General features: G+C 45.3%; 1 protein-coding gene across 1 annotated transcript in view; it reads left to right on the forward strand.

Annotated features, from left to right (window-relative positions):
- Positions 1-711: 711 nt before the first annotated feature.
- The window catches only part of COLGALT1 (collagen beta(1-O)galactosyltransferase 1), an 85659-nt gene continuing 69983 nt past the window's right edge, over positions 712-16387 (forward strand). The window contains exon 1 of the mRNA XM_078681255.1: positions 712-1122. Within this exon, the coding sequence (XP_078537381.1) occupies positions 920-1122 (203 nt within the window). The 5' untranslated portion in view covers positions 712-919. The remainder of the gene's footprint in view (positions 1123-16387) is intronic.

Raw genomic sequence — 16387 nt, forward strand, 5'->3', positions numbered from 1 at the left:
AGTTGACGGGGTTAAAGTGTTTAGTACCTCATTTAGGGACAAACCCACAACTGTACATATACGTCAATGTTATGATAACAGTTTTGTCAGAACTCATGCTTTGTCAGTAGCAGTAGCCCTCCCTCTCTGCACTTTTTCTGTTACATAGCGATAAATTACATTCACATCGTACTGGTATTCATTGAAATGTATATATTTCATTACTGTTGTATTTGTTAGCAGCTTTTAAAAAATAGCTTTGAACAGATCAAAAAAAGTCATTGTAAATTGCTGTGTTTGATAGTGTGGTCTTGCCCTCTAATGTTTTCCCTACCTCCTCTTGCCTGCTGTGTTTGAAACTGTGTCCTGCTATTTTTGTAACGTTTTTTGTAACGTTTGCTATTTTTGTAACATTTCTCTCATGTAACGTAACTGGTTCTATTGTACAGCTCTCTGGCACCTTCGGATAAAGTCCGCGCTATATAAAAATGCATTAAATAACGTGCCCAGTCCAATGTCAGCAGTAGTCCTTCCTTTCTTTCTTGCCAGGATTCCCGTCGGCGGTCACTAATGCCCCTTAAAGGCGCCCAGTGCTGATGTGGTGTCCTGTCGGGTCTGCTCACCTCATCTTCCCTTTCATAGCTGTTCTTGTCGGCCGTCAGTAAAAGCTGTTAAAGGCGCAGGGCTGCAGACGCTATGCTAGGCGGAGCCTGCAGCGCTCCTCGTGACCTCCCCTTTAAGGCGGCGGCTTGCAGCTGTCGGAGGGCAGGGCAGGCTGGGCGGTGAGTGTCAGTGGCGGCACAGGCCGCGGGTAGAGAGGAATGCACGCCGCTCTCTGCCTGCAGTAATCTGCCCCAGTAACGTGCTCCGGTGCCGAGACTCCTGCGTGTGTTGCACGGCTGCAGCGCCCTCCTGCGGGTCCCCGTGGTCCCCCACAGTCATGCCTCTACTGCCCGGCCTCCTGCTGCTCCTGTTCGGTGTCGTCTCGGGGTACTTCCCCGAGGAGCGGTGGAGCCCCGAGTCCCCTCTGCGGGCCCCTCCAGTCATGATAGCTCTCCTCGCCCGTAACAGCGCCCACTCCCTGCCCGCGGCGCTGGGCTGCATCGAGAGGCTGCAGTACCCCAAGGACCGGCTGGCGGTCTGGTAAGTGTAGTCATTTTAGGATGGAATGGGAGACCTCCGTTATCAATGGGAAGACCCTAACACCTCAAGCAACTCCTAAACATGTATGTGCAATCCCTCGGAGTGTGCTATACCCAGAGGACTTGCTGGTTGCCTGGAAAGTTTAAACACAAGACCCGGGGATGTGACACGAAAGTTTAAACCCAAGACCTGGGGATGTGACCCTTCTAGAGACTCCACTCACCCTAGAATCGCTAACCCAAAGCCCCCAAAGAACCCAGTAATCATTTTTACCCCCTCATTCAACCCCCCCCCCCCCCACCCACCCACACACACACCACTCCTCGATTGTGGGTAGCATATTTGAGCCCCTTGAAAGGCTGCAGCATTCCAAGGAAAGGCTGGCAGTCTGATGAATGAAGCTGTTGAAAAGGGCAGGGAGCATCCGTACCAAATGACCGATATTTAACATAGAAACCCCCGACCGCTGCACAGATCTTTCCGTGATGAGCTGTAGTTGCCCATGGATGAGCTACTCTCTTATGGAGCATAGCACACGAGGTGGCGATCGAGAAGGCTAACCCTTGCCCACCCCACGTACACGCATACTCCCAACATCTTCCATTCAATACTACAAGGACCCCAACATGCAGGTCACTCTGTAGGTGTGGCATAGAGCCACCAAGGGAAGCCTACCTTTTAGTTTTTTATTCATTTTTAATTTTTTTTACATCATCAACAATGTGGATTTCCTCTCAATATTACATGTGCACAATAATATAACATTTGAAACAAACTTCCTATGACTTAAAGAAGCGTATTTTCCTGGTTGTTGTTAACTAGGCCTAGAGTTGGGCCTAGAAGTCATCTTGTTCAAAATAGTTGTCTCCCCCCTGTACGTTTCACGGTTCATTAATTCTGTAGCACCAAGTCAAGCAGATTCATCTTCGTTTCTTTTCATTGACTTTTTTCTTGTTGCTCATGATGACAATTTTCTAGAATGGTTACACTAATGTTTCTTTTCCAAGGACTTTCCGCTAGCTTACTGTATCCTGTTAATTCATAATAGTTTGCTGCTGTTCGTTTGACTAGTTTGTCTTGCTAACTCCAGATGGCATTAGCTTAGAGTGGGCAGATTCAATATTCATTTAATGGGATAGTGCTTCGCTGGTAAGGTAATGTGTCATTTTATAAATCCCTGCTCTGATTTGATGAGTATAACGCTTTTGATCACACTATGATGATTTTACAGTTTTAATGATTTAAAATGTGAAATAGTATATATAAACCCTCAATTTTTGGGCATGAGCCAGAAGACTTAACTGAACATTTTGATGCTGCCCATTGCACTATTGATTTTTTTGCTTGCCACTTGAGACTTTAAATGTTAGTTATTAATTGAGTTTTATATAGCGCGAAATGACCCTTATGGGTATATAAGTTCTATGCATGGAGGAGGCAAACCAAAAGCATGTACGTGTGGCCCTTTCGTAGACCAAGGCGCTAAACATCAGGAGAAAGTAAACGCACAGGAGTATGCATTTGTGATCAAAAAGTAAAGGTGAGAAACCTGATGGATATAGGATGGCATAGTTAAAGTTTTGAATAATTTTACGTGAAGGGTTCATAATGCGGCCCAAATAGCTTCTATATGAGCGAGAGGGAGAAGGTCTGCGGGAGGTTTCATCTTCAATGGAAAAGGAATTTGGTCATTAGTAGATGTTTAACACTTCGTTTGAATAGGGCAGTTGGGGGGTTGATTCTGGTCTCAAGTGAGTTCCAAATTTTGGCGGCCATTCTGGAGAAGGAGCGCTTGTGGATTTTCTTTTTGGGGAATTTGAAGGGTATCGGTAGAAGGAGCCTGTGCTTCTTAAGGATCTGTTCTCACGTGATAGGACGAGTTTCTTGCCAACGTAAGGTGGGAGTGTTGTGATGAAGAGCTTTGAGTTAAGCAGGCAATTTTTAGGCGTATCTTTGCCTCGTATGATAGCCAGTTCAGAGTTTTGAAATCTAGGGTGATGTGATCACTTTTTTAGCACATAAGTCTGGCTGCTGCATTAAAAGTTGCCTTCAGAGGTGCCAGTTTTCTTTAGGTATACCCACGAGGGTTGCACTACCATAGTTTAGTTTGGAAATTACCAGCGCTTGAACTGTTGTCTTGAGATTAGCAGTCGGAATGAAAGGTTTAAGTTTCCTTAGAAACTGCAGTTGGTAGTTGGCACCTCTTGTGGTGACACTAATGTGATCCTGCATGGAGAGGTGATTGTCCATGATTAGTCCCAGCGATTTGGCTGAGGTTATGATGTGTGGGTACAGTTCAAGGCTGTTAGATCAGTGAGTCATTCTTTGATGTTCGGAGTGTGATTTGGAGGAGAGATAAGAAGGAATTCAGTTTTGAGGGCGTTCGGTTTGAGATTATTGCGTGTTAGCCTGTGTTGTGTTTTCGTGGGTGTGTTGTTAAATATGCAGATGTCTTCTGGAGAGGCGATTTTTAGGTAGAGTTGCGTATTATCAACATACATATGGAAGGGGATGTTAGAGAGTTGGAGGATTTCAGTCAGGGTTTCCGCAAGCAATTTGAAGAGGGTGGGGAGAGAGGAGCCTTGAGGGAAGCCAATCGTGAATGGAGTTTGGATGCATAGAGCGAGATTGAATTTAACTCTTAGATTATATTATGTAAGAATGAGGAGAAACATTGTAACACAGTACCAGATAAGCCCATCCTACGTTCTAGGTGGTTCCAAGGTTCTCATGTTTAACGGTGTCAAACGCAACTGGCAGATCTAGGAGGATTAAAAAGCAGTATTCATTAGAGTCAAGAATACTTAGGGCATCATCAACGATATGGAGTAGGGCAGTTTTGGTACTGGGACCCGACCTGAAACCCGATTGATATTGGTCGAGGAGCTGTACTTTAATGGCGGTAAGATGTGAATGTGCGTCTTTTCATCCTTTCCCATTGGGGAGTGTAATACACCTTTGAGCTGCTCACCCTCTGTAGGAGATTAAATTGTACCTTTGGTAGCTTTAGGTCCTGATGAAATGACACCAGATCGCTCCCCAACTAATTGAGGCATGAAAACTTTTGACCTTGATTATAGACTCCAGCACAATAGCAGGTCTATAGATGACCGAAACTTCACTTGGATCAGAGAAAGGGACCATTAAAGTCCATGTTCTCTGCCACTTACTTTTTAACTTAAACATTGACACCGCATTAAATATATTGGAATATATGGTCCATAGTTTATTTTAACTCACTTATTTTCCAGTCTTCACACATTTACTGGATTCACCTTTTTATGCCCAGTCTTTTCATCTGGAAAATTACGAAAAGATCGCTGGTAAAAAGGCCCCTGGCAGGGCCCGTTAGGCACTGCCGTGCCATCCAGTAGTGGAGCAAAGCCCGATGATGAAGAACGTCACCCTAGGGTGAGTAAGGGCATTTGTTCCTACGAGCGCTTTTCCCCAGTGCCGTGTTAGAAGCTAGAGAAACTGTTCCTCTAGGATCACACATGGAACTGTATACTTTAGTTTTTTGTTTCACACATTAGGAGATTGTATACTGGTCCAAAAATCTCCTTGTCCTTCTTTTTGATACGTACCTTCAGGGGAGCCACATCATAGAGCCACAAATGGTCAAGAAAAAACAGATGGTGGCCAAGGGTGTCATGCTAGAACATCGCCCCGCGCTATGGAATGATGAGAGCGGTGTCTCCAGTTACTGTCTGACTTCAGTGAGCCGAGCCTCCTGGGGAAATTGGCCAGATGGAGCGTAAATCCCAGTGACAATGAGGTTATAATACACCTTCCAACGCTGTTGTGGACCTCCTGTGCCGGACCGTGCAGGGAGTCTTGTCTCCTCAGTGGGTTGGTTCGCAGCGAGCTGAAGACCTGGGGAAATGGCAGCCCAGCAGAGGGGTCACGATTTACTCAGTTGCTGAAGTCTTCCTCAACCGAGTCCTAGCCAGCGCAGTTGACAGGCTCCCCAGTCACTGGAGTAAGATCATAGGTGATCGTGGTCGCCGGAGATGAGCTTGTCTGTGCAGTGAAGTAAAGTTGGAGTGGGATCCGATGGAGCGATGTTAGTCACCAAAGGGTCCAGTAAATCAGCAGCCAGACTCGGAGCTGGCGATCAGATCAGGATGCATTGAGCAGCCACCCATGAGGAGATTCTTCCCCGGAACTGTGTCCAATGGTATGGACAAGGAGGAGGGAGGCGGTTTGTAAGCCCATCCCCAGTGTAGGCTAATGTCCTTTCCAGTGTCCCGCGATGATACTTGAGGCAGGGGGGTTTGATGAGGAGGGGGCTAAAAGCACATCAGGCACTCTAGATCAGCGGGATCTCCAGTGTGGCCGCTTGACGAGGAAGGAGCTGTACGTGAGGTAGGAACAGCTGGTAGCAAAAATAGCAAGCAAGTTTATAAATTTCCTGTATATTATGATTCAGTTTTATGTTCAGTCCCTGGCCAAATAAGAGTGGATGTCAGTGGAATATTGGTATAATCACTGATGGTGAACCCGTCCCTCAGGAGCTCGTTTCTGATGCTCCTTACATGACGACCATTTTGAAGTTGCAATAAAAAAAGAATTCTGATTTCGCTCTTTTCGCTGAGGGCCTTCATGACAATGACTTTATGCTTTTTCAGTTACTATTTCTGTATTTCATCTTTTGAATTTTTGTAATAAATTATTTATATTCTGTTGATCTAGAACTCGGTTACTGAGTGGGCGCTTGCTTAATTGTATTTTTGATGTATTGGGGGGTGCCATACCTCTTGGACACATTGTCTCATGAAAATGACGTTCAACACCTTCGCGGATTCATCAACTGTTGGGGGTTCTTTTGAGATAATAATTATGAGTATGACACTTTCAGGGTTCCCTACATCTACACACCTTGAACAGACATGTCTGTAGCAACCTGTCACTCAAGCGACTTGCCTTCTTTGCATGGATACAGACAGCCCAGACCACCTTTTTGCCTTATCACTGGATTATTGATTTATTTTCCTAAGCCTAGTAAAAATGGGAGGAGAGATTCTCTCATCTCCGTACCCAAAACTCACCAAAGGAAATGTATTGTGCTGCTCACCTAATCTACAGTGTAGGATTCTATCAGGATGCCTCTGAGTAGAGGTGCTGTAGGGTCGACTAAATGGTTATTTCCCTGTCTTTGAAGAGTATATTTGATGTACAGCTGAAACCTTTGTTTTATGTCTGACTCTCGTTCATCTCTTGCAGCTTTGGTGGCACCTTAGTCCCACTTAGCATTGTACCTAGCCCATTGTTCTTTGCCAGATGAAATGCGCCATGCAGAAGTGTTGAGAGGTTCCAGCCATAATCTTGTCTTCCAGCCCCCTTTGCTTCGTACTTGTTTTCTTCACTGAAAACCGAAGTGGCAAGCATCCTATAAAACTATTCCACGCCCACACATCACCCCATATGGTCATTCTTATCTCCAACTTACACTTCACAGCTCCTGCTGGTAACATTGATGATGTTGCTATGCACTGTTGCGTCTTAGGATGTGTGGTAAGATCTTGTTGGCGACTAGAGGCAGGCCCCTTGAGGTGAACAGTGTTTCTGTTGGTCGCTCTTCTCATGATAGTGGTGATTCTTCCAGGGCAGCTCCTGTATTCTCTTGGGCGATTTTGAAGTAACCATGATCAGCCAAGAGCTCCCACGAGGCACTGTAGAAGCTATGGGCGCCCTCTTGGCCCACAGCTCATGCTGGTATTAAAAGTAGTTGTGGTGTGGACTGTTCAGTGTGGATTGCTGTAGTGAAGCAGTCCTGTTGTGGAGCGGGGTGGAGCTCTTGTTGGTTACTGAGGTTCTGTTGGTCATGGTCCTGTTGATCTGTTGTGTGCAGCCCAAATGTTCTGTGTTAATCTCAGTGGTGATGTCAACGACACCATGACCTGCCACAGTGCCTGATTGTGATACAGGTGACAGACTCCCCTGACTACTCCCACCCAGGGCACAAGTCCTAAAAAAAGAAAGTGTGGGGACGCTGTCTCCAGAAGTGATGTCACAACAGGAAGTGACGCCACGAAAGGTGGCTTGCACGATTGGGCTCATTGCCTCCCCTCGCTCACCCCTTAGATGTGATTGCATCTGCGAAGCCAGCGTGAGTGCAGCGTCCTGTGAGCTCCGAGCTCCTCGTCCCAGAGAGGCCAAAGAGTGAAGTCCAGCTGTTTGGCAGAGGGGATGCCGTCCACCCGGTAAAATAAGTGGGGGGACGCCGTCCACCCGCGTGGTACCCCGACTCGAGCCCTGCTCCCATCAGTACACGGCCAAACATCTACAATTTTATTTAAAATGAAAAAGGATATTGCTCTGGGGCCTGACCCACTCCACGCTCCTGTACCCTTCTGCTCCGCATATATGCATGCGGCAGAGTAATCTGATAGTCCTTTCAATGAGAAACTTTGTTCTGGTGAGCCCATTACCCAGCAAATATCTGGCACGAGGTATTTTTGAGAAAATATGGTCAGTCTGGAGGGTTGCAGGGGAATCATTTAATCCTCTTTTTCCACCTTTGAGTCCCATCGTGGCGGGTCTGTGGCCGTAATTTTAACTGTCAGTGTCTTGATATGAACGCTTCCCTCGCCATGTGGCCTGTTCATATATATATTTTTTAATCGGTCTGTGTTTTCTATTTTATTGAAGATCAGCTCGGGGTTGGATGTCTTGTTTCCCATAGGGTGGGTCTGCTTGTGTGATCACTGTTTCACATCACTTTTGCTGCAGACACAATAGCGGCGGCTCATCAGAGAGATGACCTGGTTTCATTTTGCACCTCTAAAAGCTTTTTCAGGTGCAGGAGTTCGGGGCATGCAATTGAGTGAATTGATTTGCCCTCTCTCTGGTGACCCAGATTGTGCCATCTCATTGTGTGTTCTCAGTGGTATATGATCAGTCTCCAGAGTGTAGTGCTCTTTTTTTAGAATAATAAGGTGACTAATGGAAGACTGCAGTAGATAGGATTGTCTGTTAAGAATTGGGTTTTTTATGCTGTCCCACTTTAAGGGAAGAAATAGGCATTGGCAAAGCCAATACCTCTGGCTTTATTTTCGGGGAATTGTTTGTTAGCAGTTGGGAGACTTTGCTTGAAATGCCCTAGAAAGAAACGCCTAAAATAAAGCAACATCTTGGGATACAACAAAATGGAAGCTGGGAGAATGGCCCCTTTCCGGAACATACAGCCATTAGCAGAGTTAAATTGTATTATCAAAGAAGAGTGTTATTAAATCGAGTTGGGAGATGGCATTTGTATTGTAAGTTGTGTACTGAAAAGGCATTCTAATCAAATTTTTGCTTAGTAAAATAGGTTTGGCATTTTATCTTTAAGAAATCCTATGTAAACGCACTATTTTAATCAAAAATGCTGTAAATCTGCATGATATCATGGCAGATGCTAAAACAAATGGACGTTCAAGGGAATAGGTTAAAAGCTTCGTTTTATATCCGACTAAAGCATCCTAACAGTGAGTAGTTAAATATAAAAATACATAATATATATATATATATATATATATATATATATATATATATTGAATTTCAAAGTTGCTCTGCAGCAAAGAGGCACTCCACAGCAGTAGGTATGCACGCATACTTTATTAGCTTGAAGGTGGCATTTCATCCGTAATTTACAGCCTTTCACCGACGCGTTTCAGAGCTGTCTGCTCTTTCTTCTGGGTGTGGTGGCTGCTTGCGATCATTTCCGGCTTTTCTCACAGTTCCATTCACGTGTCTTTAAGTAGTAAAACAAATGGACGTTCAAGGGAATAGGTTAAAAGCTTTGTTTTATATCCGACTAAAGCATCCTAACAGTGAGTAGTTAAATATAAAAATACATATATATATATATATATATATATATATATATATATATATATATACACACACACACAATTAAAGTCTTGTTTAGGTAAAGTAAGTGTATCCAAGTATACACACTGACTGTAATCAATCATACAAAAGGACCACATGATCCCAATTACTAAAACCTAATGGGAACGCAAATGGGACACTTTAACCATCCATGCTGTTGATGTACAGCCTTTACATGCAAAACTCATGAAAACCAATGCCTGTAGGGTGCCGACCAAAAGCCTGCTTTACCTCCCTGTACTTCCTATCGTATTTTTTGAAGAATTGATGACATGAGGTTAGAGCTCCTGGCTTCTGCCTGTGTGGCCCCAAGTAAACTTGGAGATTTATAGAGCGCAGTTGTTGCCCGAAGGCGTCCAAGCGCTAGGATAATCGTGACCTACAGAGAACAGGGGGGAGGGGAGAAGACAACGGTTTAGTAGGCAAATGTGAAAAGGTGGGTCTTCAGATGCTTGCGAAACGAGGTAAGTTTCTGGGTGGCTCTAAGATGACATGGTAGAGCATTCCAGGCCTTAGCTGCGTTGTACATGAACGTCCTTCCGCCGGTTCTAGATCTTTTTATTCTTGGGACTACTGCTAAAAGAGTCTGGCTGGAGCGAAGACTACGATTTGGGATATAGTGAGTGATCAGATCACGGGTAATGATAGGTCCCATGTCCCAGAAAGCTTGATGGGCTATACATAGCGCTTTGAACAGAATCCTCTGCCGGATCGGTAACCAATGGAGGCTAGTCAGTCCGGTCCTTACTGAGTGTCTGTGTGGGATTTTCAGTAGAAGGCGAGCTGCACTGTTCTGTACAGTTTGCAGCCTCCGAAGGGTGTATTCTGGTGCACCCAGATAAAGAACGTTATTAAAATCAAGATGGGAGTGAATGAGCCCTTGAATAGCAGCCTGTTTGGCTTCCAGGGGGAGGAGAGGGAAGATTTTATTTAGCACTCTCAGAATGCCAAAACATGTAGCTGATAGTTTTATGGCTTGGACATTGAAGGACAGTGAACTGTCCAGCCATACCCCAAGACTTTTGATGGTGTTTTTTGGGGTTGGAGGCGGTCCTAGGCATGAGGGCTATAGGGAGGGGGAAAGTGCCGGCTCTGAAGGTCCTAGGAGCATCAGCTCAGTTTTATCTCCGTTTAATTTCAGGGATGATGACGCCATCCAGTTCCTCACTTCCTCCAGGCATTCTCTGAGCCCGCCTGGCGCAGTAGGCAGTGTGCAGTTGCTGGAGACGGGTGCAGTGTAGCACTTCTCTTGGTTGACAACGGTTTCTTGCTTGGAACGGCACAGTTTAGATGAGGGGACTAGCCATGAAGCAGAATTTCTCACTTTGTAGGTTTTGTTGCGGGTAAATTGCAGACAGTGCGTCTGCATGGTCATGGGTTCTCTACTGAAAACTGTAGTTAAGACCTTCTAGTGAATTTAGGTTGCCGTTAATTCTTCTGCAAGGTCGACCTTTTTGTGGCTTCTGCACACCATCTTTGCTGCAGTTGCTGGAGCGCTTCAAAGAAGGACATTTGTTTTTGCAAAAAATTGCTTAGAGAAGGACTGTTTGCTGGATCCAAATCATATACTGATCCGTACGGAGCTGCGGGGTGAGTGTATTACTTAAGGTCACTTTGCAAAAACCCTATTAATGAGAAGTAGGTTTGTAGTCGTTGGCTGCAAAAAATGTTCCTGAGACTGTCCCTATCAGAATAATGTTTGCGCACACATTACTGTTTGTCAATATTGTTGATGCACAGAATGTCATAACCACGGACTTTTTGTTGTGCAAAAGTCATTTCAGGTGGGGAGGCCTGGAGGATAAATCTTGTTCATGAGAAAGCTGCAGGTCATGAAAAGCTACATATTTTACTGTTCTGCATGCTTAGTCAATGGAGTTCCCCCTTCACAGCTGAAGCCCGTCTTGAAAAATGGGACTTAGGATAGAGTTTTATTGTTGAGCCTGTGCTAGTCTGTTGATCTGATGTTGACCTCTATGGGTTTGTGTAGGGGTGCATGCAAGCACATTTTGCATTATAATTTTTCACCAGCTCTTGCCATGATTGGATCTTGACGGAAGTGCTGCTCTATAGGTCTTCTCATCTTAGCAAATTGCTCAGGTGGGCTGAAAGATGCTTACTTGTGAGAACCTTGTTAGGAGGCGAGAACTTGGTAGATAAAAGAAATGGCGGTGCGTTGAGACTTTCCAGTGTGATTCTTACAAAAGCAATAGGGATGCAACCCTTGCCATTGAGACCTCTGTAGGAAGCGATACATTGTTGGATTGAATAGCGAGTACCCTACAGCAAGAGATGAGGCACTCTAGATCGTGGGCACGGCACAGTGGAGGTTTGGATTATCGGCTTTCCCCTCTTTAACTATTGTTAAAATTATATATTTGTAATTTAATTTCATGCTCAAATATACAGACCATATTTTTACAAGCAAATCTGAATCGAGTACTCTCCTAAACAAACTGGACATGTCCACACACTTTCTTCATCTGGCATGGCAGTGCCATATTCTCTCGGGAGTGTAATTTCTGTGTGTCATCTGGACTTGCACACTGGCAGGATGTGCCTCTGCATGTGTTAGAAGGTAGTAGCATGACCATATTCATTGTTGAGTAGTCTGTCTGATCCTGAAAAGCCACTGTAAGCAGCAGCTTTAGTTTGTGTAATATTCTGTCCACTAAACAGCATTGCGCAAGTGTGAGGTCAGCACTCTGATGATGGTGGAATAGGCGTCACTTGTGGCGATTGAATAAATCACGTGTACAGCGTTCACCCATCAGATGAAGTCCATACCGCCCATCTTCACCCACCAGCAGAAGTCAATTAATGCCTTCCATCTTCTCTAGCCTACGAATCGTGGCCATTATGGCACAAACTACACATAGTTGACTCCTTCAGCAGGAAGATAGGACCTGCTGTTTCAGGATACTTTATCAGCAAAACTTGAGTCTGCGGCTGGTTGTGGAAGCATTGTGTTCTTGGAAGACTTAACGAGACTGAGGTGGGCTGTGCATAGGGCCATTGGGTCTTGCAGTCCACGATCTTGTACACAATTCACCCCGCATTTAGTGCAGAGTGGCTGCTTTCAAAAGAAGACTCTTTGATTAAGCATTTGCAATGCAATAGGTCTCGCATTTGTTAAAGTTTGAGCTGTTGGCGTTGAAAATAACAATTCTTTTTACTTTTGTTGTTTTATTTGCAGTGGAGTTATTATATTTGAGTATTCAGGCAGTCTGTTCCTAGTAACTGAAGGGGAGGGAGTGAGTCCAAAGTCTGTTATTATATATTTTTTTAAGCACAAAACCAGACACCTTGGTCGGGGGAGCAGGCATTGCTTACCGGGAGGTAGGTTGAGTTTGGTGACATTGGAATTTATGGAGATGATTTTTAGGGTTTGATATAGGCTACTTAGTGTGGCTGCTTGTTTTGCTAGTGACGTCTGGTAGTGTCTTGCTTGGTTTTGGTTGCCTATTATCAGCAGGAGGAGATAGCTTAATTTGGAAAGTGTACCATGTAGGTGAGCTTAATTTGGAAAGTGTACCATGTAGGTGATCTAAATGTTCATTTTTTTTGTGTGTCCTTAACAATATTTACAGTGCTTGAGATTTGAGTTTTAAAGCCAATTTTGAGATGGTTGTATATTTTTGATGAGTATGGTATGGGAGGAGTTGCTTGCTATACTGTTCTGTTGAACTTTGGTGGTGGTTAGCAGGGGCACTGGCCATACAAGTCTGTGTCCTTGGGTTACTGCTGGCTGTAGCCCTCGTGACCCAGAAAAGTCTTCATTAGTTCGTCACTCAATGTAAAGAGAAGTACTTGAGAAGGGCTCAAATCTAGCTCCTACGGCATCAGGTTGGTATTGAGACATGTGATGGTGACCGTCCCTGGCCCATCAAAACTACAGCACAGGTCGACAGTCCTGGCAGACAGACTTGGGTGCCCTCTAATTCATAAAAAAAACAAGTGATTAACGGACGTCCATCTACTAGGCAACTTGCTTGCCAATGGAAAAGGATATCTCCTCCCCCGTAAAAAATCCAAGTTTGTGGGGTTTTATACAACTCTTAGTAAATGTCTCACAAATGTGTTTAAACAAGCATTCTACCATCTACAAATCTTGAGACTGAACCCTCCATGTCTGCAGCTGTTCATTGTGAAATAGCTGCGATTTAGGAGGCATTGGATTAAAGTGGCTTTCCGGGATGCATCACACTCGAGGTGTAAGGTGCGGTTTTGTGATCCTTTGATGTATATCCTCTTCGTCTTATACCTGGAGGCTGTTTCCCGTTGCTGCGCCCTCTTGGAGTCTTCCGTCCGGTGTGCTACCTCCCTTATGTGGCTCCTCCACCCCCATTCTCATTGTCTTTTTGTGGTGAAGGCCACCCATGTGTCCTTGTCTCCCGATCCATATCCTACAACCCTTTGTACGCCTTGTTTCCCCTGCGGACTGGACGTGCCATCTTATCAATATAAATGATAAACCCTGATCACTATCCTGACAGCGAAGTCTGAGCAATTTGGCTGATGCCCGGTGGAGCTGCATCGACAGTTATAGAGGAGATCAGCCCTGGTTTACCCCCTCTGCCGTCACCTACCCAGCCGGTCATTGGACACAGTTTCCCCACGTCTCCCTGTTGATGTCTCCCCCCTCATCTATGAACTACTGTTTCATTGCTTTTCTGTCCTGTTTAATCTATGCTCTTGTAACAGGTGCAACTTGTAGCTTGTAACTCCCCGTTTCTCATGTAAAGCGCTCTGATACCTCTGGGTCTAGCCAGCGCTATATAAAACTCAAATAAATAAAAAAAACAATGTAAAGCCTTAAACAGCCTACCCACAGTCTTGTTGCTAGAGCCACATTTGCCTTTCTCCACAGAGACCTTGTTTAACCTGCATTTTTCTGGCTTCCAGTACACTTTTGAGCCTGGTTTACAATCTAGCCTTTTCCACCAAGCGTGCAGAGCAATTTTACATGCATACCTACCAAAATGTGTGCCGCAGTTTTGTATTTGTTTTTATAAACATCTTAAATCAATAAGGTTATAAATAGTTTAAATGAGGCAACATGTTGGGCGGTGACAGAAACTAGTGAGGGCGGATCTCCATGTGATGGTAGCAGGACATACGAGGGTAGTGCACAAGTCATAACAAGCATTGGCATTGCCAATAGGTCTTGCTTGTGGGACCTTATAAGTATTTAGTTTTGCAGCACAATATCCTTGTTGCATAATCGGATATTGTGCTGCAAAACTAAATACTTATAAGGTCCCACAAGCGAGACCTATTGGCAATGCCAATGCTTGTTATTTAAGCAGGAAAATCCACCTTAAGTCGTTTCAGTCCCTCTGTGACGTGCAGCGCCATCATAAGTGCCTGAAAATACTGCACACGTGTTATTCACACCAATGAAAGATTGCATTAAATTTCCTTTCCACCCATGCGTTAGCATAATGACAGTAACAACATTAAATGCATGTTTCCATATTGTAATAATAAAAATATAATCGGCGATCAAAATGGGTGAAGTGCAGTAACTGAAAAAATAAATATGACATGAATAATACGAAATTAAAATGGAGTATCTGCATCAGTGCATATGTGGGTAAAATATTTTTGGTTGTGTTTAAAAAAAAAAGTTTCTGTGAACCTTTTTTTAATTGTTTTCACTCCCATGATTCAATAACTAAAATTCATCGACGCAGGGCTGGTACGAGCTTCTGCAATTGACATTAAAGTTACACCTGAAATCCCTCTCATTGCTATCTCCTGCCATCATCTCATCAGTGCCGGGCTGCTTGGCTGTGCTTCACGAACTATGAAGCGCGGACGATGGGGGAGGGGTTATGGGAAGGAACGGAGCATATTAAAAAGTTGTATCGTGACATCCATAAAGCAGGCTTCACTTGAGGGAGCGGCAAAGAGTTTGGCAAGCTGCGCAGCCACCATTGTTACTGCTGAAAGTAAAGACGTATGAAAAAATAAAGACGTGTGGCTGATTTCAGCGAGCCACAAATAAAATAAACGAAGGCGCTGCCGCCATTATTTCAGTTGAGTGTGCCGTGCATGAAAAAAAAAAAAACCTGGGGGAGAAGTGTCCTGCCTGCAACAGCTTGCAGGAGAAAGCAGTTTAAGAAAATGGGCTGTAATAACAAGCACGGCCTGGGGGAAGCTGCCTGGGGAGGGGGAGGAGAAATGCAAGGAAGGCTGTGTGCGGCGTAATTAGGGGAGGAGAAGCCGAGAAGCCGCAGAGCGCACGCTGGGCGAAGCCCTTTGATGTGCTGTGCGGCAAATGGAGGGAGGCTGATGCGCGTTCATGTTTGAACACGTGGTTCACATGAACTGCATGAAAACGCCAGCAAAAAGCTGGTGGTTTCATGATGTTTTCGCCACTTGAATTCTCGCTCCGCTCGATGCGCATGCGCGCATCGATAGGTCGCGAGACCTAAAAAAGAAGTGGGGGGCTAACCAAGGGGTCTATTAGGATGGCGGACGGACCTGCGTCCGTCCGCCACCCCCCGAGGTGGAGGGACCGTCACAGGGGCAGCGGCGGTCCCTCCGGTGCAATTAGGATGTGACCGCCACCCTGGCGGTCACATCCCGTATCTTTAACCTTGCGGCGGGTGCTGCTTGAAGCAGCACCCGCCGCAAGGTTAAAAATGCATGTTTTACATTTACATGCACAAAGCGGCAGGCACCACGCGGTACCTGCCGCTTTGTGCATGTAAATGCTGGGGGGTACCATAGGTACCCCCCATGTGCACCCTACACCCTGGGGGCCCGCAACTGGCCCCCAAACACCAAAGACCACATGCTTTTCCACGGCGGAAAAGCCGCCGCGGAAAAGCATGTTTTCTGCCCCATCCTAATATGGCTGGCGGTGTCTGATAGACACCGCCACCATATTAGAGCTTTTCCGCCACGGTCGGAAGGCGACCGCGGCGGACGGTCTTCCCATCCGCCGATGACCCCTCAGCCATCCTAATCTGGCGGGGGGTCTTTGTAGGCACCACAGCAGTGAATACGCATCCTCCGGGCCGCCGGTGGCTTCGCCGGCCTGGAGGATGGGGATTCACCGCAAACCTAATCGTCCCCCAAGTTAGGCAGTGTGCACGTGACATTATGGCGCGTGACATCACTGCGTGTGACAACATTGGCATCACAAGAAGTAGCATCACAACCCCATACCTCACAGGAAGTGATTTCACAAGAAATGACATCCGATCCTAAGACCTCACACATGTTTAGCAAGTCTATCATGAGTACATTCGAGTGGATTACAAGATTTAACAAATTAGATTTTGTGTCGGGGTGTGCCAAAAAAGTGACGCAACCCCAGCAAATTCATACATTATTTTTTCCAACTCTGCCACAAATAACTTGTCATAAAGTAGAAACG

The sequence above is a fragment of the Lissotriton helveticus genome, chromosome 1_1 (assembly GCF_964261635.1).
Source record: "Lissotriton helveticus chromosome 1_1, aLisHel1.1, whole genome shotgun sequence".
NCBI classification, from domain to species: domain Eukaryota; kingdom Metazoa; phylum Chordata; class Amphibia; order Caudata; family Salamandridae; genus Lissotriton; species Lissotriton helveticus.